Here is a 27,620-nt window from a genome sequence, read left to right as displayed (position 1 = left end):
TTCCAGTGGCCCCTGTGGCCTAAGGCTGTGCTACTTTCGGTAAATACAAAATGTGAACTCCTCGGGAGTGAAAAGTTCTGAGACAAATTTGTGCTCCCAGTGATTCAGCCTCACCAAAGATGTCTTTTCATTTGCATCATAACCCCATTCAGGTGAAGTCTGGTAACAAATAAATAAGGAACCAGCCACGGCCCTCCCCATCAACTCAACATCTTCCCATAACAATTTAAGTATACTACTTTTGGGGAAATTCTCTTTAATAACATATGATAAGAAGATATCATCACCCTCTGCATCAGTGGAAAATGGCAATCAAGAATAATAAATAAATAAAAAGATATCATATAAAGGATTTTTTCACAGATTGGCAACATTTCAGATGAATACTGCATGTCAAAGGTAAAAAATCTGATGTCCATGCATATCCCATACACATACCTTGTGCAATGTCTGGTTGTTGTCGCTTCTTAATTTTTGATTCTGCCACCTTTGACTCATGATATGCAGATGTCATCTTAATAAACCAAGTGGCTCGCAGCATGGGTACTGAGTATTCACACAATGTCAAGAACATGTCTTCCCGCTTGCTGAATATGGGAACCTGATGAAAGATTTGATTAGCTCCTAAAACAATCTCAACTAAAATGAATAGTAAGACTGTCAATATCAGGTGCAGTACATCACATAATTTTCAGTTTTCATGTACTTCACACTATCTCATCAACCTTTAAATTCAAATGGACATTCAAAGGAAAATCCATTCAACTCTATTATCCCTGTAAATGCCAATTACACACTAAATATTATCCAATTTAACATCAACAGTATTAGAAACTATTTGATGGTACTATTCCTGTAAACCCCTATTATACATTAAATGTTATCCAAAATAACTTCAAGAACACTGAAAACAAGGGCAGACAATTACTAAGTCTATTCCATGAACACATATGCCCTCATCCAAGAATCCACACTCACATCTACAATCATCCTCTTTGCCTTGAAAACTACAGACATAAGACAAGAAAGACAAGATGGACAAGGATAGGATTTACAACACTTGCCCACCACAACATCCCATTTAATGATGCCACTAAACACAGAAAAGAAATTACAATGACAAAACTCTAGAATTGTTTTACATGAACAAATAACTACCTGGAATGCATGAAGGCAAGCAAGTATGAATATATACATGTGTATATATATGTCTGTGTATGTGTATGTATGTATATAAGAATATATTTGAGAGGATGGGTCATTCTTTGTCTGTTTCCTGTTGTCTATTACATGGACATGGGAAACAGTGATCATGTACGATGAATAATAACAAATTATAAATTCATACCTGCTTGCCTTCATCCATTCCTGTCGCTACCCCGCCCCAAAGGAAACAGCATCACTACCCCCTGCTTCAGCGAGGTAGTACCAGAAAAACTGACAAAAAAAGCCACATTCGTTCGCACTCAGTCTCCAGCTGTCATGTATAATGCACTGATACCACAGTTACCTATCCACATCCAGGCTCCACAGACCTTTCCATGGTTTACCCCATACACTTCACATGCCCTGGTTTAGTTCACTGACAGCATGTCGACTCCAGTCAACCCCAGTATGCCAAATTGTTCCAATTCACTCTATTCCTTGTATGCCTTTATGTTCAGGCCCCAATCACTCAATATCTTTCTCACTCCATCCTTCCACCTCCAATTTGGTCTCCTGCTTCTCCTTGTTCCCTCCACCTCTGACACATATACCCTCTTTGTCAACCTTTCCTCACTCATTCTCTCCATGTGTCCAAATCATTTCAACACACCCTCTTCTGCCCTCTTGACCACATTCTCTCTTACCCTTTCATTACTTATTCGATCAAACCTCCTCACACCACATATTAACCTCAAACATTTCATTTCCGACACAACCATCCTCCTCTGCTCGGCCCTATCTGCAGCCCATGCCCCGCAACCATATAATATTGTTGGAACTACTATTCCTTCAAACATACCCATTTTGTTCTCGATGAACAACAACTGACTCACTTCCCAGGCCCTCTCATCCCAAACAGACTGCATACTCACCCTTCTCTCTAAAACTCTTGCATTTACCTCCCTAACCACCCCATCCATAAACAAATTAAACAACCATGGGGACATCATACACCCCTGTTGCAGACCGACCTTCACTGGGAACCAATCACTCTCTGCTCTTCCTACTCGTACACATACCTTACATCCTTAGTAAAAAAAATTTCACTGCTTCTAGCTGCTTACCTCCTAAACAAACATATACTCTTAAGACCTTTCGCAAAGCATCTCTATCAACCCTATCATATGCCTCCTCCATATCCATAAATGTTACATACAAATCCAGCTATTTTTCTAGGTATTTCTTACACACATTCTTCAAAACAAACATCTGATCCACACATCCTCTACCACTTCTGAAATCACACTGTTCCTCCCCGATCTGATGCTCTGTACATGCCTTCACCCTCTCGATCAATACCCTCCCATACAATTTCCCAGGAATACTCAATAAACTTATGCTCTGTAGTTTGAACACTCACCTTTAACCCCTTTGCCTTTGTAGAATGGCACTATGCATGCATTCTGCCAATCCTCACGCATCTCACCATGATCCATACATACAGTGAATATCCTTACCAACCAATCAACAACACAGTCACCCCCTTTCTTAGAGAATTCAACTGCAATACCATCCAAACCTGCCACCTTGCCAAATTTCATCTTCCACAAAGCTTTCACTAACCCTTTTCTCTTAAGCAAACCTTTCTCCCTGACATGATTACTTTGCACCCAAACCAAAACACCCTACATCTGCCACTCCATCATCGGACACATTCAACAAACCTTCAAAATACTCACTCCATCTCCTCAATTCATCACTACCTGTTATCACATCCCTCCTTGACCCCTTCACCAATGTTACCCAATTGTTCTCATGTCTTACGCACATTACTTATCTCCTTCCGAAACATCTTCAAATTTTCCATAAAGTTTAATGATACTATCTCACCCCAACTCTAATTTTCTCTTTTTTCAATTCTTGCACCTTCCTCTTGACCTCTTGCCGCTTTCTTTTATACATTGCCCAGTCATTTGCACTTCTTCCTTTTAAGTATCATCCAAACGCCTCTCTTTTCTCTTTCACTAACCATTATAATCTGCCCACCACCTCCCACCTTTCTCATACCACATGCATCTCTTGCACATGCCATCATTGCTTCCCTAAATACATTCAATTCCTCACCCACTCCCCTCACCTCATTTGCACTCACCTTTTGACATTGTACACTCAACTCTACCGGTACTTCCTCACACATCCCCTTTCTAAGCTCACTTACTCTCACCATTCTCTTCTCCCCAACATTTTCTCTTCTTTATTGAAAACCTCTACATATCTTCACCTTCACCTCCACAAGATAGTGATCAGACATCCCACTAGATGTCCCTCTCAGCACATTAACATCCAAAAGTCTCTCTTTTACATGCCTATCAATTAACACATAATCTAATAATGCACTTTGACCATCTCTCCTACTCAAATATGTATACTTATGTATATCTCTCCTTTTAAACCAAGTATTCCCAATCATCAGTGTTTTTTCAGTGCACAAATCCACAAGCTCTCCACCATTTCCATTCACAATACTGAATACCCTATGTACACCAATTATACCCTAAACTGCCACATTACTCACATTTGCATTCAAATCGCCCATCAACAATAATCAGTCTCATGCACCAAAGCTACTGGCACATTCATTCAGCTGCTCCCAAAACACTTGCCTCTCATGATCTTTTTCTTACGACCAGTTGCATGAGCACCAATAATCACCCATCTCTCTACATCCACTTAAAGTTTTACCCACATCAATCTAGAATTTACTTTATTACACTATCACACACTCCCACAACTCCTGCTTCAGGAGTAGTGCTACTCCTTCCTTATCTCTTATCCTCTCGCCAACCCCTGACATTACACCCAAGACTTTTCCAAAAGCGTTCTTCTCCAATACCCTTGAGCTTCATTTCACTCAGAGCCAGAACCTTCAGGTCTCTTTCCTCAAACATACTACCTATCTCTTCTTTCTTCTCATCTTGGTTACATCCACACACATTCAGACACCTCTAATCTGAGCCTTCAAGGAGGATGAGCACTCCCAGCTTGACTCCTTCTTGTTTCCCCTTTGAGAAACTGAAATACAAGAAGGAAAGGGTTTCTAGCCCTACGCTCCTACCCCTTTAGTCACCTTCTACAATATGTGGGAAGGCCCTTATCCTGCAGAAGACGGTGACTGAGCTTGAAAAAGTCTGTGAAAGGAAAAATTTGAGAGTGAATGTGAAGAGGAGCAAGGTTATTAGGTTCAGTAGAGTTGAGGGACAAGTTAATTGGGGGGTAAGTTTGAATGGAGAAAAATTGGAGGAAAAGAAGCATTTTAGATATCTGGGAGTGGACTTTGCAGCAAATGGAACCATGGAAGCGGAAGTGAATCATAGGGTGGGGGAGGGAGCAATGAAGAATGTGTGGAAGGAGAGAAAATTAACTTGGACTGCAAAAATGAGTATTTTGAAAGAAGAGTAGTTCCAACAATGTTATATGGCTGTAAGGTATGGGCTATAGACAGGGTTGTATGGAGGAGGGTGGATGTGAAATGTATGAGGACTGAATGGGTGAGAGATATATTATCTTTTTTTACTTATTTTGCTTTGTCGCTGTCTCCTGCGTTTGCGAGGTAGCGCAAGGAAACAGACGAAAGAAATGGCCCAACCCACCCCCATACACAATGTATATACATACACGTCCACACACGCAAATATACATACCTATACATCTCAATGTACACATATATATATACACACACAGACACATACATATATACCCATGCACACAATTCACACTGTCTGCCTTTACTCATTCCCATCGCCACCTCGCCACACATGGAATAACATCCCCCTCCCCCCTCATGTGTGCGAGGTAGCGCTAGGAAAAGACAACAAAGGCCCCATTCGTTCACACTCAGTCTCTACCTGTCATGCAATAATGCCCGAAACCACAGCTCTCTTTCCACATCCAGGCCCCACACAACTTTCCATGGTTTACCCCAGACGCTTCACATGCCCTGATTCAATCCACTGACAGCACTTCAACCCCGGTATACCACATCGATCCAATTCACTCTATTCCTTGCCCGCCTATCACCCTCCTGCATGTTCAGGCCCCGATCACTCAAAATCTTTTTCACTCCATCTTTCCACCTCCAATTTGGTCTCCCACTTCTCCTAGTTCCCTCCACCTCCGACACATATATCCTCTTGGTCAATCTTTCCTCACTCATTCTCTCCATGTGACCAAACCATTTCAAAACACCCTCTTCTGCTCTCTCAACCACGCTCTTTTTATTTCCACACATCTCTCTTACCCTTACATTACTTAATCGATCAAACCACCTCACGCCACACATTGTCCTCAAACATCTCATTTCCAGCACATCCACCCTCCTGCGCACAACTCTATCCATAGCCCACGCCTCGCAACCATACAATATTGTTGGAACCACTATTCCTTCAAACATACCATTTTTGCTTTCCGAGATAATGTTCTCGACTTCCACACATTCTTCAAGGCTCCCAGGATTTTCGCCCCCTCCCCCACCCTATGATTTACTTCCGCTTCCATGGTTCCATCCGCTGCCAGATCCACTCCCAGATATCTAAAACACTTTACTTCCTCAAGTTTTTCTCCATTCAAACTTACCTCCCAGTTGACTTGACCCTCGACCCTACTGTACCTAATAACCTTGCTCTTATTCACATTTACTCTCTGCTCTATTCTTTCACACACTTTACCAAACTCAGTCACCAGCTTCTGCAGTTTCTCACATGAATCAGCCACCAGCGCTGTATCATCAGCGAACAACAATTGACTCACTTCCCAAGCTCTCTCATCCACAACAGACTTCATACTTGCCCCTCTTTCCAAAACTCTTGCATTCACCTCCCTAACAACCCCATCCATAAACAAATTAAACAACCATGGAGACATCACACACCCCTGCCGCAAACCTACATTCACTGAGAACCAATCACTTTCCTCTCTTCCTACACGTACACATGCCTTACATCCTCGATAAAAACTTTTCACTGCTTCTAACAACTTGCCTCCCACACCATATATTCTTAATACCTTCCACAGAGCATCTCTATCAACTCTATCATATGCCTTCTCCAGATCCATAAATGCTACAAATCCATTTGTTTTTCTAAGTATTTCTCACGTACATTCTTCAAAGCAAACACCTGATCAACATATCCTCTACCATTTCTGAAACCACACTGCTCTTCCCCAATCTGATGCTCTGCACATGCCTTCACCCTCTCAATCAATACCCTCCCATATAATTTACCAGGAATACTCAACAAGCTTATACCTCTGTAATTTGAGCACTCACTCTTATCCCCTTTGCCTTTGTACAATGGCACAATGCACGCATTCCACCAATCCTCAGGCACCTCACCATGAGTCATACATACATTAAATAACCTTACCAACCAGTCAACAATACAATCACCCCCTTTTTTAATATATTCCACTGCAATACCATCCAAACCTGCTACCTTGCTGGCTTTCATCTTCCGTGAAGCTTTTACTACCTCTTCTCTATTTACCAAATCATTTTCCCTAACCCTCTCACTTTGCACACCACCTCGACCAAAACACACTATATCTGCCACTCTATCATCAAACACATTCAACAAGCCTGCAAAATACTCACTCCATCTCCTTCTCACATCACCACTACTTGTTATCACCTACCCATTTGCGCCCTTCACTGAAGTTCCCATTTGCTCCCTTGTCTTACGCACTTTATTTACCTCCTTCCAGAACATCTTTTTATTCTCCCTAAAATTTAATGATACTCTCTCACCCCAACTCTCATTTGCCCTCTCTTTCACCTCTTGCACCTTTCTCTTGACCTGTCTCTTTCTTTTATACATCTGCCACTCAATTGCATTTTTTCCCTGCAAAAATCGTCCAAATGCCTCTTTCTTCTCTTTCACTAATAATCTCACTTCTTCATCCCACTACTCACTACCCTTTCTAACCAACCCACCTCCCACGCTTATCATGCCACAAGCATCTTTTGCGCACTCCATCACTGATTCCCTAAATACATCTCATTCCTCCCCCACTCCCCTTACTTCCATTGTTCTCACCTTTTTCCATTCTGTACTCAGTCTCTCCTGGTACTTCCTCACACAAGTCTCCCTCCCAAGCTCACTTACTCTCACCACCCTCTTCACCCCAACATTCACTCTTCTTTTCTGAAAACCCATACAAATCTTCACCTTAGCCCCCACAAGATAATGATCAGACATCCCTCCAGTTGCACCTCTCAGCACATTAACATCCAAAAGTCTCTCTTTCGCGCGCCTGTCAATTAACACGTAATCCAATAATGCTCTCTGGCCATCTCTCCTACTTACATACGTATACTTATGTATATCTCGCTTTTTAAACCAGGTATTCCCAATCACCAGTCCTTTTTCAGCACATAAATCTACAATCTCTTCACCATTTCCATTTACAACACTGAACACCCAATGTATACCAATTATTCCCTCAACTGCCACATTACTCACCTTTGCATTCAAATCACCCATCACTATAACCCGGTCTTGTGCATCAAAACCACTAACACACTCATTCAGCTGCTCCCAAAACACTTGCCTCTCTTGATCTTTCATCTCATGCCCAGGTGCATATGCACCAATAATCACCCATCTCTCTCCATATTATATCATATTATACTCTGTTGCTGTCTCCAGTGTTAGTGAGGTAGCACAAGGAAACAGACGAAAGAACGGCCAAACCCACCCACATACACATGTATATACATACACATCCACACAAGCACATATCCATACCTATACATTTCAACGTATACATATATATATACATACACAGACATATACATATATACACATGTGCATAATTCATACTTGCTGCCTTTATTCGTTCCCGTCACCATCCCGCCACACATAAATGACAACTCCCTCCCCCCACATGCACACAAGGTAGCACTAGGAAAAGACAACAAAGAGAAACAGGCTTGTTGGAATGTAAGTTTGAATGGAAAGAACCTAGAAGATGTGGGATGTTTTAGATATCTGGAAGAAGACATTGCAGTGAATGAAAGCATGGAACCATGGGGTGGGTGAGAGGGGTTAAGGTCTTTGGTGCCATGAATAGTGTAGTAAAAGAGGTCATTGTTGGTAAAAGCAAAGATGGGTAGTCCTGACAGTGCTGTATGTATGTAAGGTGTAGGCTTTTGAGAATAATGTATGGAAAAGGGTGAATCTGTGGGAATGCAATGTTTAAGGGCAATATACTGTGTGAAGAGGGTTGAGTAAAAAATCAAGGTGAGAGAGAGGTGTTGTGCTACAAAGAACATGGTTAAAGGAGCTGAAGGTACACTGAAATGGCTTGGCCATATGAAGAGGATGACAAAGAGGGTATATGCATCAGACACCAGCTTCTATTGTGTCTTGCTCAAATATGCCACCAGGGCCATGTCATTAGCAAACAACAACTGAATTACCTATGAGCCAAAACAAGAGACCCCTCTCCATACCTAATTTTCACAGTTTTATAATGACAGGATAAAATCCTAATAGGATGATAAAGATTATAAGAGTAAATGCAAATGATGAGTTTCTGGCAGACTTGTTCATGAAGAAGCATGCTCCTTGCAAATACTCTATCTTCAAAAGAACCTATCTCACAAATTTATGTAGAAACGTGATAGAGGACATAACATGCCACAGATATTGATAGGACACATAAAAATGTCAAAAAAATCAGGAAAAGCTGGATGTGATGGCAGTGTGGGAAATTCTTATGGATCATTATATGGCAACAACAAAACTGAGGATTAAGACAAGATTGATAAGTTAATCTATGGGAGTGAAAAATGATATAAAGATAGCAGTATGGAGCCTGAATGAATACAAAACTAAGTCAGAAAAAAAGGTAAAGATAAATTTGGCTGGGAGTAGAGAAAGGGATGCAGATGAAGTAAAGGGTATATGGTGATTCTTCAAGGTACATATAATGACAACAGAGGCAGAATGCGGCAAAGAACAAAAAAAGAAAAGGCAGAAGAGATGGCTATGAGAAGTAAAATGAAAATACTGTCAAGAAATTTGCTGTTATGAACAAAATACTTTAAAGAATACTGTAGTATAGAGATATGTTCATTAACATCAAATATATAAGTAAATCATGTGACAGACTTTTTAAGAAGATTAAAGCTATGTTGGAAAAACAGAAAAAAGCAGCATGTGTGAATGAGGATTTTATCAGAGAAGTGAGATTCTGCATTACTGAACCTGTTGGATAATGGGATAGATTCATATTACTAAAAAAGAAATCAATTGAGAAAGCTACTTTCCCATTACATGAAGTTATACACCTCTAACTTTATCATTGCATGCGAAAAAAAATGTTGAATCACAATATTCACAATACATTTCTTATCAATAATCAAATTCATAATGATTATTTACTTTTTTAGCAAGGGATGTCAGAGCCTTTGATCCAGCAAGGTCTTTAAACCATGCCTCAATTGCAGTTTTGGATCTTGGTGTCACTAGCCAAAAATTATCTTTGATATTTATTTGCTGTTTCTTCCTGGCTGTGTCTGGTAACTGGTTTGACTCTGCTTTCTTCTTTAAGATGGCATTGAAGTAATGTGCAACCTGATAAAAAAAAAAAAAGGAAATGATATTCACAGCATTTTCATGCAGACATATATCATGGAGGCATTACAATGCATATAACCCAATAGGGAAACATGTATCATATATCTCCTAACTAAAAGTATAAAGGAAATACTGTAAAAAATTTGAATTTATAAAATTCATGTAATCTATACAAACAGTATAGTAGGAACCCTTCAGTTGTCACTTTCTGTGGAAGACATCCTACTTCTTCAATCCATGTTCTCTACCTAAAAGTGTTTTCATTCATTTCTGTGAAATTACTCAGTTCATCAGTTCATTTCATTTATAGTGCAGAACACCTCTCCTCTGACTGGTAAGTCACTTCGCCCCCCAACCCTTTGCACCCTAGTTTTTTTATTTCTTCCTTCAGAAATCTTATTCCTTCCTATCCATTGTATCCCTAAGACAGAAATTTTCACTGTACAGTGTAGCTGTACTATACACATACCTTAACTTATGCATAACTTTACTCTTTGGCCACTTAATGAATTCCCAGCTATCTATATCTATATATATATATATATATATATATATATATATTTTTTTTTTTTTTTATTATACTTTGTCGCTGTCTCCCGCGTTTGCGAGGTAGCGCAAGGAAACAGACGAAAGAAATGGCCCAACCCCCCCACCCATACACATGTATATACATACGTCCACACACGCAAAATATACATACCTACACAGCTTCCATGGTTTACCCCAGACGCTTCACATGCCTTGATTCAATCCACTGGCAGCACGTCAACCCCGGTATACCACATCGCTCCAATTCACTCTATTCCTTGCCCTCCTTTCACCCTCCTGCATGTTCAGGCCCCGATCACTCAAAATCTTTTTCACTCCATCTTTCCACCTCCAATTTGGTCTCCCTCTTCTCCTTGTTCCCTCCACCTCCGACACATATATCCTCTTGGTCAATCTTTCCTCACTCATCCTCTCCATGTGCCCAAACCACTTCAAAACACCCTCTTCTGCTCTCTCAACCATGCTCTTTTTATTTCCACACATCTCTCTTACCCTTACGTTACTCACTCGATCAAACCACCTCACACCACACATTGTCCTCAAACATCTCATTTCCAGCACATCCATCCTCCTGCGCACAACTCTATCCATAGCCCACGCCTCGCAACCATACAACATTGTTGGAACCACTATTCCTTCAAACATACCCATTTTTGCTTTCCGAGATAATGTTCTCGACTTCCACACATTCTTCAAGGCCCCCAGGATTTTCGCCCCCTCCCCCACCCTATGATCCACTTCCACTTCCATGGTTCCATCCGCTGCCAGATCCACTCCCAGATATCTAAAACACTTCACTTCCTCCAGTTTTTCTCCATTCAAACTCACCTCCCAATTGACTTGACCCTCAACCCTACTGTACCTAATAACCTTGCTCTTATTCACATTCACTCTTAACTTTCTTCTTCCACACACTTTTCCAAACTCAGTCACCAGCTTCTGCAGTTTCTCACATGAATCAGCCACCAGCGCTGTATCATCAGCGAACAACAACTGACTCACTTTCCAAGCTCTCTCATCCCCAACAGACTTCATACTTGCCCCTCTTTCCAAAACTCTTGCATTTACCTCCCTAACAACCCCATCCATAAACAAATTAAACAACCATGGAGACATCACACACCCCTGCCGCAAACCTACATTCACTGAGAACCAATCACTTTCCTCTCTTCCTACACGTACACATGCCGTACATCCTCGATAAAAACTTTTCACTGCTTCTAACAACTTTCCTCCCACACCATATATTCTTAATACCTTCCACAGAGCATCTCCATCAACTCTATCGTATGCCTTCTCCAGATCCATAAATGCTACATACAAATCCATTTGCTTTTCTAAGTATTTCTCACATACATTCTTCAAAGCAAACACCTGATCCACACATCCTCTACCACTTCTGAAACCACACTGCTCTTCCCCAATCTGATGCTCTGTACATGCCTTCACCCTCTCAATCAATACCCTCCCATATAATTTACCAGGCATGGTGAGGTGCCTGAGGATATATATGTATATTTTTTTTTTTTTTTTCATACTTTGTCGCTGTCTCCCGCGTTTGCGAGGTAGCGCAAGGAAACAGACGAAAGAAATGGCCCAACCCCCCCCCATACACATGTATATACATACGTCCACACACGCAAAATATACATACCTACACAGCTTTCCATGGTTTACCCCAGACGCTTCACATGCCCTGCTTCAATCCACTGACAGCACGTCAACCCCGGTATACCACATCGCTCCAATTCACTCTATTCCTTGCCCTCCTTTCACCCTCCTGCATGTTCAGGCCCCGATCACACAAAATCTTTTTCACTCCATCTTTCCACCTCCAATTTGGTCTCCCTCTTCTCCTTGTTCCCTCCACCTCCGACACATATATCCTCTTGGTCAATCTTTCCTCACTCATCCTCTCCATGTGCCCAAACCACTTCAAAACACCCTCTTCTGCTCTCTCAACCACGCTCTTTTCATTTCCACACATCTCTCTTACCCTTACGTTACTCACTCGATCAAACCACCTCACACCACACATTGTCCTCAAACATCTCATTTCCAGCACATCCATCCTCCTGCGCACAACTCTATCCATAGCCCACGCCTCGCAACCATACAACATTGTTGGAACAACTATTCCTTCAAACATACCCATTTTTGCTTTCCGAGATAATGTTCTCGACTTCCACACATTCTTCAAGGCTCCCAGGATTTTCGCCCCCTCCCCCACCCTATGATCCACTTCCGCTTCCATGGTTCCATCCGCTGCCAGATCCACTCCCAGATATCTAAAACACTTCACTTCCTCCAGTTTTTCTCCATTCAAACTCACCTCCCAATTGACTTGACCCTCAACCCTACTGTACCTAATAACCTTGCTCTTATTCACATTTACTCTTAACTTTCTTCTTCCACACACTTTTCCAAACTCAGTCACCAGCTTCTGCAGTTTCTCATATGAATCAGCCACCAGCGCTGTATCATCAGCGAACAACAACTGACTCACTTCCCAAGCTCTCTCATCCCCAACAGACTTCATACTTGCCCCTCTTTCCAAAACTCTTGCATTCACCTCCCTAACAACCCCATCCATAAACAAATTAAACAACCATGGAGACATCACACACCCCTGCCGCAAACCTACATTCACTGAGAACCAATCACTTTCCTCTCTTCCTACACGTACACATGCCTTACATCCTCGATAAAAACTTTTCACTGCTTCTAACAACTTTCCTCCCACACCATATATTCTTAATACCTTCCACAGAGCATCTCTATCAACTCTATCGTATGCCTTCTCCAGATCCATAAATGCTACATACAAATCCATTTGCTTTTCTAAGTATTTCTCACATACATTCTTCAAAGCAAACACCTGATCCACACATCCTCTACCACTTCTGAAACCACACTGCTCTTCCCCAATCTGATGCTCTGTACATGCCTTCACCCTCTCAATCAATACTCTCCCATATAATTTACCAGGCATGGTGAGGTGCCTGAGGATATATATGTATATTTTTTTTTTTTTTTTTCATACTTTGTCGCTGTCTCCCGCGTTTGCGAGGTAGCGCAAGGAAACAGACGAAAGAAATGGCCCAACCCCCCCCCATACACATGTATATACATACGTCCACACACGCAAATATACATACCTACACAGCTTTCCATGGTTTACCCCAGACGCTTCACATGCCCTGCTTCAATCCACTGACAGCACGTCAACCCCGGTATACCACATCGCTCCAATTCACTCTATTCCTTGCCCTCCTTTCACCCTCCTGCATGTTCAGGCCCCGATCACACAAAATCTTTTTCACTCCATCTTTCCACCTCCAATTTGGTCTCGCTCTTCTCCTTGTTCCCTCCACCTCCGACACATATATCCTCTTGGTCAATCTTTCCTCACTCATCCTCTCCATGTGCCCAAACCACTTCAAAACACCCTCTTCTGCTCTCTCAACCACGCTCTTTTCATTTCCACACATCTCTCTTACCCTTACGTTACTCACTCGATCAAACCACCTCACACCACACATTGTCCTCAAACATCTCATTTCCAGCACATCCATCCTCCTGCGCACAACTCTATCCATAGCCCACGCCTCGCAACCATACAACATTGTTGGAACAACTATTCCTTCAAACATACCCATTTTTGCTTTCCGAGATAATGTTCTCGACTTCCACACATTCTTCAAGGCTCCCAGGATTTTCGCCCCCTCCCCCACCCTATGATCCACTTCCGCTTCCATGGTTCCATCCGCTGCCAGATCCACTCCCAGATATCTAAAACACTTCACTTCCTCCAGTTTTTCTCCATTCAAACTCACCTCCCAATTGACTTGACCCTCAACCCTACTGTACCTAATAACCTTGCTCTTATTCACATTTACTCTTAACTTTCTTCTTCCACACACTTTTCCAAACTCAGTCACCAGCTTCTGCAGTTTCTCATATGAATCAGCCACCAGCGCTGTATCATCAGCGAACAACAACTGACTCACTTCCCAAGCTCTCTCATCCCCAACAGACTTCATACTTGCCCCTCTTTCCAAAACTCTTGCATTCACCTCCCTAACAACCCCATCCATAAACAAATTAAACAACCATGGAGACATCACACACCCCTGCCGCAAACCTACATTCACTGAGAACCAATCACTTTCCTCTCTTCCTACACGTACACATGCCTTACATCCTCGATAAAAACTTTTCACTGCTTCTAACAACTTGCCTCCCACACCATATATTCTTAATACCTTCCACAGAGCATCTCTATCAACTCTATCGTATGCCTTCTCCAGATCCATAAATGCTACATACAAATCCATTTGCTTTTCTAAGTATTTCTCACATACATTCTTCAAAGCAAACACCTGATCCACACATCCTCTACCACTTCTGAAACCACACTGCTCTTCCCCAATCTGATGCTCTGTACATGCCTTCACCCTCTCAATCAATACTCTCCCATATAATTTACCAGGAATACTCAACAAACTTATACCTCTGTAATTTGAGCACTCACTCTTATCCCCTTTGCCTTTGTACAATGGCACTATGCACGCATTCCGCCAATCCTCAGGCACCTCACCATGAGTCATACATACATTAAATAACCTTACCAACCAGTCAACAATACAGTCACCCCCTTTTTTAATAAATTCCACTGCAATACCATCCAAACCTGCTGCCTTGCCGGCTTTCATCTTCCGCAAAGCTTTCACTACCTCTTCTCTGTTTACCAAATCATTTTCCCTAACCCTCTCACTTTGCACACCACCTCGACCAAAACACCCTATATCTGCCACTCTATCATCAAACACATTCAACAAATATATATATATATATATATATATATATATATATATATATATATATATATATATATATATATATATTATCCCTGGGATAGGGGAGAAAGAATACTTCCCACGTATTCCCTGCGTGTCGTAGAAGGCGACTAAAAGGGGAGGGAGCGGGGGGCTGGAAATCCTCCCCTCTTATTCACATTTACTCTTAACTTTCGTCTTTCACACACTTTACCAAACTCAGTCACCAGCTTCTGCAGTTTCTCACATGAATCAGCCACCAGCGCTGTGTCATCAGCGAACAACAACTGACTCACTTCCCAAGCTCTCTCATCCCCAACAGACTTCATACTTGCCCCTCTTTCCAAAACTCTTGCATTTACCTCCCTAACAACCCCATCCATAAACAAATTTTTTTCAAAAGAAGGAACAGAGAACGAGGCCAGGTGAGGATATTCCATCAGAGGCCCAGTCCTCTGTTCTTAACGCTACCTTGCTACGCGGGAAATGGCGTATAGTTTGAAAGAAAGAAAGAAAAAGATATATATATATATATATATATATATTTTCTTTCTTTCAAACTATTCGCCATTTCCCGCATTAGCAAGGTAGCGTTAAGAACAGAGGACTGGGCCTCTGAGGGAATATCCTCACCTGGCCCCCTTCTCTGTTCCTTCTTTTGAAAAAAATTTGTTTATGGATGGGGTTGTTAGGGAGGTAAATGCAAGAGTTTTGGAAAGAGGGGCAAGTATGAAGTCTGTTGGGGATGAGAGAGCTTGGGAAGTGAGTCAGTTGTTGTTCGCTGATGACACAGCGCTGGTGGCTGATTCATGTGAGAAACTGCAGAAGCTGGTGATTGAGTTTGGTAAAGTGTGTGAAAGAAGAAAGTTAAGAGTAAATGTGAATAAGAGCAAGGTTATTTGGTACAGTAGGGTTGAGGGTCAAGTCAACTGGGTTGTAAGTTTGAATGGAGAAAAACTGGAGGAAGTAAAGTGTTTTAGATATCTGGGAGTGGATCTGGCAGCGGATGGAACCATGGAAGTGGAAGTAAATCATAGGGTGGGGGAGGGGGCGAAAATCCTGGGAGCCTTGAAGAATGTGTGGAAGTCGAGAACATTATCTCGGAAAGCAAAAATGGGTATGTTTGAAGGAATAGTGGTTCCAACAATGTTGTATGGTTGAGAGGCGTGGGCTATGGATAGAGTAGTGCGCAGGAGGGTGGATGTGCTGGAAATGAGATGTTTGAGGACAATATGTGGTGTGAGGTGGTTTGATCGAGTAAGTAATGTAAGGGTAAGAGAGATGTGTGGAAATAAAAAGAGCGTGGTTGAGAGAGCAGAAGAGGGTGTTTTGAAATGGTTTGGGCATATGGAGAGAATGAGTGAGGAAAGATTGACCAAGAGGATATATGTGTCGGAGGTGGAGGGAACGAGAAGTGGGAGACCAAATTGGAGGTGGAAAGATGGAGTGAAAAAGATTTTGAGTGATTGAGGCCCGAACATGCAGGAGGGTGAAAGGCGGGCAAGGAATAGAGTGAATTGGATCGATGTGGTTTACCGGGGTCGACATGCTGTCAATGGATTGAATCAGTGCATGTGAAGCGTCTAGGGTAAACCATGGAAAGTTCTGTGGGGCCTGGATGTGGAAAGGGAGCTGTGGTTTCGGGCATCATTGCATGACAGCTGCAGACTGAGTGTGAGTAAATGGGGCCTTTGTTGTCTTTTCCTGGCGCTGCCTCGCGCACATGAGGGGGGAGGGGGATGTTATTCCGTGTGTGGCGGGGTGGCGATGGGGGTGAATTGGGGCAGACAGTGTGAATTGTGTGCATGTGTGTATATGTGTGTGTCTGTGTGTGTATATATGTGTGTACGTTGGGATGTGTGGGTGTGTATGTTTGCGTGTGTGGACGTGTGTGTGTGTGCATATGTGTGGGGGTGGGTTGGGCCATTTCTTTCGTCTGTTTCCTTGCGCTACCTCGCAGGCGCGGGAGACAGCGACAAAGCAAAATAAATATATAAATAAATCAATATGATGAATACATAAAAAACGGGAAACATTAAATACCTGCATAGAAAGGAGTAATAAGCAGAGCCACCTTGCCAACTCATAAGAACTCATCAAAAAATATACATTACAATATTCCTACATTGGGTTGTACTAAGGTGGACAGGAAATTGGTTGCCTGGCCATAAACAGATTTATGATTAACAGTCAATCCTCAAAATGGTTGGAAATAACAAGTGGTGTGCCACAATGATCAGTCTTGGGCTGGTTCTGTTTCTTATACAATTAATGATACTGATAATGAGTTGCACGGCAAGACATCAAAATTCGCCAGTAGCTAATAGTAAGTAGGCAGCCAACAAACACAGGTATATTACCAGTATGACCCGCCTGGGTATTGGGAGGGTTAGTGATGGTTGTGTAGAGAGTCAGCACTATAGTGGTTTTCAAGTTGTACTCCTCTGACCCAGATAGCATTCCTTTCTTTCTGCCTAACACACAGGTGGACTACTGATATTCTATCCACAAACATATAACCTCATTGTCATACACATCACTTGACAACACTTAACTCACACAGCTCATTCTTTGTAACTCTAAATTTTCCTCCAGTGAACACCATGTGCTAGCCCTGCCTTTTGGCAAATGGTAGGAGCAAGAGATAGAAGTAGTAGGTAGAAACATTTAGGTAGGAGCATAAGGCAGAAACATTAGGTAGAAGTAATAGGTAGGAACTTTAGGCAGGAGCATTAGGCAAAAGAAGTCAGTAGGAACATTAGGTAGGAGCCTCTGGAAACATTGGACCAGAGTTGCCCTCTGCTAGTGGCCTGTTAAGGGTGTGGCACTAAAGGTTAAGAAGCAGAACTAGAATTCACTAGTTATGGAGACTATTGCCATGGCCACCCCCTTGAGGGAGTTCCAGGTGTCAAAGCTATAGACAGAATAGACAGATAGGTAGGGCCTTCGATTTAATCCAGAGAAATCACTTTACAATTCACAGGTTCATCCCCATCTTGAATATTGCTTTCAATTTTGGTCACCCTACCTAAAAAAGGACATACACAGAATGGAGAGAATGCCACATCAAGCTACCAAGATGATTTCTGGGCTGAGGAGCAAATTCTGAGAGCCAATCAAACAAAATAAATCTATTTAGCAAAGAAAGAAGTTTAAGAAGTGATATAATACAAGCAGTGTGGTTTCAGAAGTGGTAGAGGATGTGTGGATCAGGTGTTTGCTTTGAAGAATGTATGTGAGAAATACTTAGAAAAGCAAATGGATTTGTATGTAGCATTTATGGATCTGGAGAAGGCATATGATAGAGTTGATAGAGATGCTCTGTGGAGGGTATTAGGAGTGTGTGGTGTGGGAGGCAAGTTGTTGGAAGCAGTGAAAAGTTTTTATCGAGGATGTGAGGCATGTGTACGTGTAGGAGGAGAGGAAAGTGATTGGTTCTCAGTGAATGTAGGATTGCGGCAGGGGTGTGTGATGTCTCCATGGTTGTTTGGTTTGTTTGTGGATGGGGTTGTTGGGGAGGTGAATGCAAGAGTCTTGGAGAGAGGGGCAAGTATGAGGTCTGTTGGGGATGAGAGAGCTTGGGAGGTGAGTCAGTTGTTGTTCGCTGATGATACAGCGCTGGTGGCTGATTCATGTGAGAAACTGCAGAAGCTGGTGACGGAGTTTGGTGAAGTGTGTGGAAGGGGAGAGTTGGGAGTAAGTGTGAATAAGAGCAAGGTTGTTGGGTGCAGTAGGGTTGAGGGTCAAGTCGATTGGGAGGTGAGTTTGAATGGTGAGAGGCTGGAGGAAGTGAGGTGTTTTGGATATCTGGGAGTGGATCTGTCAGCGGATGGAACCATGGAAGCGGAGGTGGATCATAGGGTGGGGGAGGGGGCGAAAGTTTTGGGAGCCTTGAAAGGTGTGTGGAAGTCGAGAACATTATCCCGGAAAGCAAAAATGGGTATGTTTGAGGGAATAGTAGTTCCAACAATGTTGTATGGTTGCGAGGCGTGGGCTATGGATAGAGTTGTGCGCGGGAGGGTGGATGTGCTGGAGATGAGATGTTTGAGGACAATGTGTGGTGTGGGGTGGTTTGATCGAGTGGGTAACGTGAGGGTGGGAGAGATGTGTGGAAATAAAAAGAGCGTGGTTGAGAGAGCAGAAGAGGGTGTTTTGAAATGGTTTGGGCACATGGAGGGAATGAGTGAGGAAAGATTGACCAAGAGGATGTATGTGTCGGAGGTGGAGGGAACGAGAGAAGAGGGAGACCAAATTGGAGGTGGGGGGATGGAGTGAAAGGGATTTTGTGTGATCGGGGCCTGAACATGCAGGAGGGTGAGAGGAGGGCGAGGAATGGAGTGAATTGGAGCGATGTGGTGTACAGGGGTTGGCGTGCTGTCAGTGGATTGAATCAGGGCATGTGAGGCGTCCGGGGTAAACCATGGAAAGCTGTGTAGGTATGTATATTTGCGTGTGTGGACGTGTGTATGTACATGTGTATGGGGGGGTTGGGCCATTTCTTTCGTCTGTTTCCTTGCGCTACCTCGCAAACGCGGGAGACAGCGACAAAGTATAAAAAAAAAAAAAAAAAAAAAAAAATAATACAAGCATTCAAAATTATCAAAAGCTTTGATAATCTTCATCTATCAAGCTACTTGAGCCTTGATTTGTCTGATTTCACTCAAAGTATTGGATGCAAACTTGTGGGCAAACATTTTACCTTGAATAAGGTGAAATACTTTATCTTCAGAAGGACTGTTAACATATGGAATGATCTGCCAATCAAAGTTGTTGAGAGCAGTGCTACAGATATGCTTACGAAAAGACAATAAATAATGTTCTGTAAGTCCATGACTTACACTAGTGCACCTCCTTAGTAAACATGAAAATTTGCAGGTTATTTTCTTTGAACTATCTGTATGCCTACTGACTTTAACCACACTAATCTGAGTTCCTGATATCTTTCACTGTTACAAATAACCTCAACTAGACTTAATGGTCTGTTACTGTTTGAATTCCTTTCTACTCCTTCGTATCTATGCATTATGATGAAAAACCTGTGAGGAGTGCAAATGATTTAAAGAGGTGGAGTTAAATGGATGCTAACCAGCCTAGTGCTGCCCACTCATAAACATTCATCAAAAACATTGAGTAATATAGTCACTCAAGCATTATCATATACAAAACACTTACAAAGCACATCCTAGAATCATACCATCCTTAAATCACTTATATATTTAGGAAAACATAGTAAACTAAAAGGAAAGTGATACATGAGTCAGTAAGTGAATGGCAGACATCAGCTGACTGAACCACTGCCAATACATTAAGTTCCAGCCAGCCACCACATGGAGGCAGCACCTTATGGAATCCTGGCACCATTTTCTGGTTGCGGGAAGGTTGGAGAATGCTAGTTATGGAAACTCTTATGCCTTGACTACCCCTCTGAGGGAGTTCCCAAAAGGAACAAGCATCAGAAACATAGATAGAGAGGGTTGGCAATCCACATTGGACATAAAAACCTTTTTGACAATTGTAGACTATGGTAGTATTTGGCAATGAGAGGGGAATAATGTGTCTTGCAACTTTAGTCATAACTGGTAACCAAGTCATGTTTAGTAATGAAATGGGAATAATGTGTATTGCAATTTTAGTCGTAACTGGCAACCAAAAGGTTACGATGGTTTTGAAGGCTCTTCTACCCTTATATTCTTAGCAGACCAAGGTGCTGCACCATTTCTCAGCTTAGTAAGGCTGTTGAAATCTATGATCCACTGGCCCAAACAGCCACTGCATCCTAACACGTATGGCATATTCTGTAGCTACTTCTCTGTGCTCTTCTTAAATATCTATATTGAACACTTTACAGAGTAACACAATTGTGAATCCTGGGGCATGACACAAGTCTGAATTATGGGTGTTTATATTTTTCTTATTGAATCTATTTCACCTTTCAATTTTTGTTGAAAATTTTAGTCTTTCATGAATACAATGCCAACAGTGACCTTTTAAGTCAAGACTGAAAATGAAATCCAAGATTTTTCAGACCATGATATATCTCTCTTATCTGCTCTCTTAAGAGTAAAGCTGCAGTACTTTCAGTCATTCCCAGTTATCTAGACTTTTTAACTTTGTCATATGGTTTACCCCAGATGCTTCAAATGCCCTGGTTCAGTACACTGACAGCACGTCGACCCTGGTATATCACATTGTTCCAATTTACTCTATTCCTTGCACGCCTCTCACCCTCCTGTATGCTCAGGCCTGATCTCTCAAAATCTTTTTCTTTCCATCTTTCCACCTCCACTTTGGTGTCCTGCTTCTCATTGTTCCCTCCACCTACGACACATATATCCTCTTTCTTAATCTTTCCTCACTCATTCTCTCCATATGTCCAAACCATTTCAATATACCCTCTTCTCCTCTCTCAACCATACTCTTTATTTCCATACATATCTCTCACCCTTACATTACTTACTCGAATCAAACCACCTCACACCACATACTGTCAAACATTTCATTTCCTACACATCCACCCTCCTCTGTACAACCCAATCTATAGCCCACGCCTCACAACCATATAACATTGTTGAAACTACTATTCCTTCAAAGATACCCATTTTTGCTCTCTGAGATAACATTCTCTCCTTCCACATCACTCCCAGAACCTTTGCCCCCTCTCCCACCCTTTGACTCATTTCCACTTCCACGGTTCCATCCACTGCTAAGTCCACTCTCAGATATCTAAAACACTTCAATTTCTCCAGTTAATCTCCATTCAAACTTACATCCCAATTTACTTGTCCCTCAACCCTAGTGAATCTAATAACCTTGCTCTTATTCACATTTACTCTCAACTTTCTCCTTTCACACACTTTTCCAAACTCAGTCACCAACCTCTGCAGTTTCCCACAGGAACCACCCACTAGAGCTGTATCATCACCAAACAACAACTGACTCACTTCCCAAACCCTCTCACCCACAACAGACTGCATACTCACCCCTCCCTCCAAAACTCTTGCATTCATCTACCTAACCACCCCATCCATAAACAAATAAAACAGCCATGGGGACATTACACACCCATGCCACAGACCAACATTCACTGGGAACCAATCACTCTCCTCTCTTCCTACTCGTACACATGCCTTAAAACTTTTCACAGCTTCTAGCAACTTCCCTCCCATACCATATACTCTTAAGTCTTTCCACAAAGAATCTCTATCAATCCTATCATATGCCTTCTCCAGATCCATAAATGATATATACAAATCCAAGTTTTTCTAAGTATTTCCCACAAACATTCTTCAAAGCAAACACCTGATCCACACATCCTCTATATCATCATTTCAATTTCTGAAATGGGAAACAGAAAGAGTCAAGCGGGGAGTGCTCATCCTCCTCAAAGGCTCAGATAGGGGGTGTCTCAATGTGTGTAGATGTAACTGAGATAAGAAGAAAGAAGAGACAGGTAGTATTTTTGAAAAAGAAACCTGGATGTTCTGGCTCAATCTGAAACGAAGTTGAAGGATAAAGGGGACGAATGGTTTGGAAAACTCGAGAGTAAAGTCAGGAGTTGGTGAGAGACAAGAGCTATGGCAGGAGAAGCACTACTCCTAAAGCAGGAGTTGTAGGAGTGTGTGATAGTGTGCAAGAAAGTACATTCTAAAACTGAAAGTGGATGGAGAGAGATGGGTGATTATTGGTGCTTATGCATCTGGTCATGAGAAGAAAGATCTTGAGAGGCAAGTGTTTTGGAAGCAGCCAAGTGAGTGTGTCAGTAGCTTTGGTGCATGGGGACCAGGTATTAGCGAAGGATGTTCTAAATGCGATGATGAGGAATGTGGCAGTGGAGGGTATAATTAGTGTACGTGGGGTATTCAGTGTTGTGAATGGAAATGGTGAAGAGCTTGTGAAGCTGTGTGCTGAAAAAGCACTGGTGATTGGGAATACCTGGTTTAAAAAGAGAGATATACATAAGTATACATATATAAACATGAGACAGGGTCAATGGGCGTTACTGGGTTACATGTTAATTGATAGGCATGTAAAAGAAAGACTTTTGGAAGTTTATGTGCTGAGAGGGGCAGCCTGAGGGATGTCTGATCACTATCTTATTGAGGTAAAGGTGAAGATTTGTAGACGTTTTCAAAAAAGAAGAGAAAATGTAGCAGAGAAGACAGTGGTGAGAGTAAGTGATCTTCGAAAGGAGACGTGTCAGGAAGTACCAGGAGAGACTGGGTGTAGAATGGCAAAAGGTGAGAGCAAATGAGGTGAGGGGAGTGGGTGAGGAATGGAATGTATTTAGGGAAGAAGTGATAGCATTTGAAAAAGATGCATGTGGTACGAGAAAGGTGGAATGTGCGCAGAATATAAGGTAGTGAGTGGTGGGATGAAGAAGTAAAGTTGTTAGTGAAAGAATAAAGAGATGTGCTTCAATGATACAAGAATGGAGTGCAAATGCCTGGGAGATGTATAAAAGAAAGCATCAAGAGGTCATGAGGAAGTTGCAAGGGTTGAAAAAAGAGGGCAAATGAGAGTTGGGTGAGAGAGTATAATTAAACTTTACGAAGAATAAAAAGATGTTTTGGAAGGAGGTAAATTATGTGCATAGGATGACAGAAAAAATGGGAACATCGGTGAAGGGGGCAAGGGGGATGTGATAACAGGTACTGATGAACTGAGGAGATGGAGCAAGTATTTTGAAGGTTTGTTGAATGTGTGTGATGGCAGAGTGGCAGATGTAGGGTGTTTTGGTAAGGGAGGTGCACGAAGTGAGAGGGTCAGGGAGAAAGGTTTGGTTAAGAGAGAAGAGGTAGTGAAAGCTTTGCAGAAGATCAAATCTGGCGAGGCAGCAGGTCTGGATGGTATTGCAGGTGAATTTAAGAAAGGGGGTGACTGTGTTGTTCACTGGTTGGTAAGGGTATTCAATGTATGTATGGATCATGATGAAGTGCCTGGGGATTGGAAGAATGTACGCATATTGCCACTGTACAAAGGCAAAGGGGATAAAGGTGAGTGTTCAAACTACACAGGCATATGTTTGTTGAGTATTCCTGGAAAACTATATGGGAGGGTATTGACAGAGCATCAGATTGGAGAAGAGCGGTGTGGTTTCAGAAGTGGTAAAGGATGTGTGGATCAGGTGTTTGCTATGAAGAATATGTGTGAGAAATGCATATGGATTTTTATGTAGCTTTGATGGATCTGGAGAAGGCATATGATAGGGTTCATAGAGATGCTTTGTGGAAGGTCTTAAGAGCATGTACAGTGGGAGATAAGCTGCTAGAAGCAGTGAAAAGTTTTTACCATGGATGTAAAGTATGTGTCGAGTAGGAAGAGAGGAAAGCGATTGGTTCCCAATAAAGGTCGGTCTACAGCATGGGTGTGTGATGTCCTCATGGTTGTTTGATTTTTTCATGGGTGGGGTGGTAAAGGAGGTAAATCCAAAGGTTTTGGAGAGAGGGGAGAGTATGCAGTTTGTTGGGGATGATAGGGCCTGGGAAGTGAGTCAGTTGTTGTTTGCCGATGACACAGCACTGATGGCTGGTTCAAGTGAGAAACTGCAGAAGTAGGTGACTGAGTTTGGAAAAGTGTGCAAAAGGAGAAAGTTGAGAGTAAATGTGAATAAGCGCAAGGTTATTAGTTCAGTAGGGTTGAGAGACAACAACTGGGATGTAAGTTTGAATGGAGAAAAATTGGAGGAAGTGATGTGTTTTAGATATTTGGAGTGGACTTAGCAGCAAGTGAACTATGGGAGTGGGAGTGAGTCACAGCATAAGGGAGGGGTCGAAGGTTCAGGGAGCAATGAAGAATGTGTGGAAGGGGAGAACATTATCTTAGAGAGCAAAAATGGGTATGTTTGAAGGAATAGTAGTTCCAAACATTATCTGGTTGTGAGGCATGGGGTATAGATTGGGTTGTACAGAGGAGGGTGGATGTGATGGAAATGAAATGTTTGAGGACTATATGTGGTGTGAGGAGGTTTGATCAAGTAAGTAATGAAAGGGTGAGAGAGATGTGTGGAAATAAAAAGAGCATTTTTGAGAGAGCAGAAGAGGGTGCGTTGAAATGGTTTGGATATATGCAGAGAATGAGTTAGGAAAGGTTGACAATGAGGATATATGTGCCAGAGGTGAAGGGAACAAAGAGAAGAGGGAGACCAAATAGGAGGTGGAAGGAAGGAGTGAAAAAGATTTTGAGCAATTGCGGCCTGAATATACAGGAGGGTGAGAGGCGTGCAAGGGATAGAGTGAATTGGAACAATGTGGTATATCGGGGTCAACGTCCTCAAACATTTCACTTCCAACACATCCATCCTCCTCCGTACAACCCTATTTATATCCCATTCCTCATAATCATATATAGCATTAATGGGATGACCTTGATTAGGGCCTCAGGTGACCATGCTATCTACGCTAAATGTAATAACAACCCTTACACAATCATGCCACAGTCAAGATTCTTTCAAGCGAGTGCCAGTAATAATGGTGTTTCGCATTTCTTTAAAGAGAAAGAATCTTATGCCAGAGAAGAATGTATGGGCATGCAGTCAGTGGACTTCTCAAAGTCATGTGGTGATGAAGCAGCTATATGCAACATACAATTTCTGTCTAGGAAGTCTTCTGGGCTGTGATCTTCAAGGTGATTTACAGTTCAATCACACTGATTCATACTGCTTCTTTAATATCTAAATGAATGTGTTATCTGTGTAGGCACCATCCTCTGTTCTAATGAGCTGATGGTAACACATATCCTTGATCTGAATATTCCAAATAAGTAGATCCATTTCTATACAGTATCTCACTAAAGTTTCTTTACTCATTTTCCTGAGTTTTCTTGGGTATTTTGAGTTTATGGTTCTTGTCTCTCCATCGTTATATGACAGACAGGAATTGCTATCCTTTGATGAGAGTTTTGCGTTCTTTATAAGTCAGCAACTTGTTTCCATCACGGAATAGGTATCCTTTGATGAGTTTTGTGTTCTTTATAATAAGAGAGCAACTTGTCTCCATCACCTATAGCAAGAGCATTGATTTTATTGTAATCTAGAACTTTTGTATTTTGAACTGGAATTGGAGTGAGAGAGTATCATCAAATTCTAGGGAGAATAAAAAGATGTTCTGGAAGGAGGTAAATAAAGTGCGTAAGATAAGAGAACAAATGGGAACATCAGTAAAGGGGGTTAATGGGGAGGTAACAAAAAGTAGTGGTGATGTGAGGATATGGAATGAGTATTTTGAAGGTTTGTTGAATGTGTTAGATGATAGAGTGGCAGATATACGATGTTTTGGTTGAGGTAGTGTGCGAAGTGCGAGGGTTAGGGAGAATGATTTGGTAAACAGACAAGAGGTAGTAAAAGCTTTGTGGAAGATGAAAGCCGGCAAGGCAGCGAGTTTGGATTGTACTGCAGAGGAATTTATTAAAAAAGGGGATGACTGTGTTGTTGACTGGTTGGTAAGGATATTCAATGTATGTATGGCTTATGGTGAGGTGCCTGAGGATTGGTGGAATGCGTGCATAGTGCCATTGTACAAAGGCAAAGGAGATAAAAGTGAGTGCTCAAATTACAGAGGTATAAGTTTGTTGAGTGTTCCTGGGAAATTACATGGGAGGGTATTGATTGAGAGGGTGAAGGCATGTACAGAGCATCAGATTGGGGAAGAGCAGTGTGGTTTCAGAAGTGGTAGAGGATGTGTGGATCAGGTGTTTGCTTTGAAGAATGTATGTGAGAAATACTTAGAAAAGCAAATGGATTTGTATGTAGCATTTATGGATCTGGAGAAGGCATATGATATAGTCGACAGAGATGCTCTGTGGAAGGTATTAAGAATATATGGTGTGGGAGGCAAGTTGCTAGAAGTGAAAGGTTTTTATCAAGGATGTAAGGCATGTGTACGAATAGGAAGAGAGGAAAGTGATTGGTTCTCAGTGAATGTTGGTTTGTGGCAGGGGTGCGTGATGTCTCCATGGTTGTTTAATTTGTTTATGGATGGGGTTGTTAGGGAGGTGAATGCAAGAGTTTTGGAGAAAGGAGCAAGTATGCAGTCTGTTGTGGATGAGAGGGCTTGGGAAGTGAGTCAGTTGTTGTTCGCTGATGACACAGTGCTGGTGGCTGATTCAGGTGAGAAACTGCAGAAGCTGGTGACTGAGTTTGGTGAAGTGTGTGAAAGAAGAAAGCTGAGAGTAAGTGTGAATAAGAGCAAGGTTATTAATTACCGTAGGGTTAAGTGAAAAGTCAATTGGGAGGTAAGTTTGGAGAAAAAATGGAGGAAGTGAGGTGTTTTAGATATCTGGGAGTGGATTTGGCAGCGGATGGAACCATGGAAGTGGAAGTGAGTCACAGGGTGGGGGAGGGGGTGAAAGTTCTGGGAGCATTGAAAAATGTTTGGAAGGTGAGAACATTATCTCAGAAAGCAAAAATGGGTATGTTTGAAGGAACAGTGGTTCCAACAATGTTATATGGTTG

General features: G+C 42.0%; 1 protein-coding gene across 2 annotated transcripts in view; it reads right to left on the bottom strand.

Annotated features, from left to right (window-relative positions):
- The window catches only part of LOC139760017 (mediator of RNA polymerase II transcription subunit 12-like protein), a 456,094-nt gene that overhangs the window by 384,405 nt on the left and 44,069 nt on the right, over positions 1-27,620 (bottom strand). For both annotated transcript variants that reach the window (XM_071682758.1, XM_071682766.1), the window contains exons 3-4: positions 9,591-9,782; positions 439-601 (exon numbers count right to left, since the gene is read on the bottom strand). In XM_071682758.1, the coding sequence (XP_071538859.1) occupies positions 439-601; positions 9,591-9,782 (355 nt within the window). The remainder of the gene's footprint in view (positions 1-438; positions 602-9,590; positions 9,783-27,620) is intronic.

The sequence above is a fragment of the Panulirus ornatus genome, chromosome 3, assembly GCF_036320965.1.
Source record: "Panulirus ornatus isolate Po-2019 chromosome 3, ASM3632096v1, whole genome shotgun sequence".
NCBI classification, from domain to species: domain Eukaryota; kingdom Metazoa; phylum Arthropoda; class Malacostraca; order Decapoda; family Palinuridae; genus Panulirus; species Panulirus ornatus.
The sequence above is the reverse complement of the archived record's forward strand: the minus strand, read 5'-3'. Positions and strand labels throughout refer to the sequence as shown.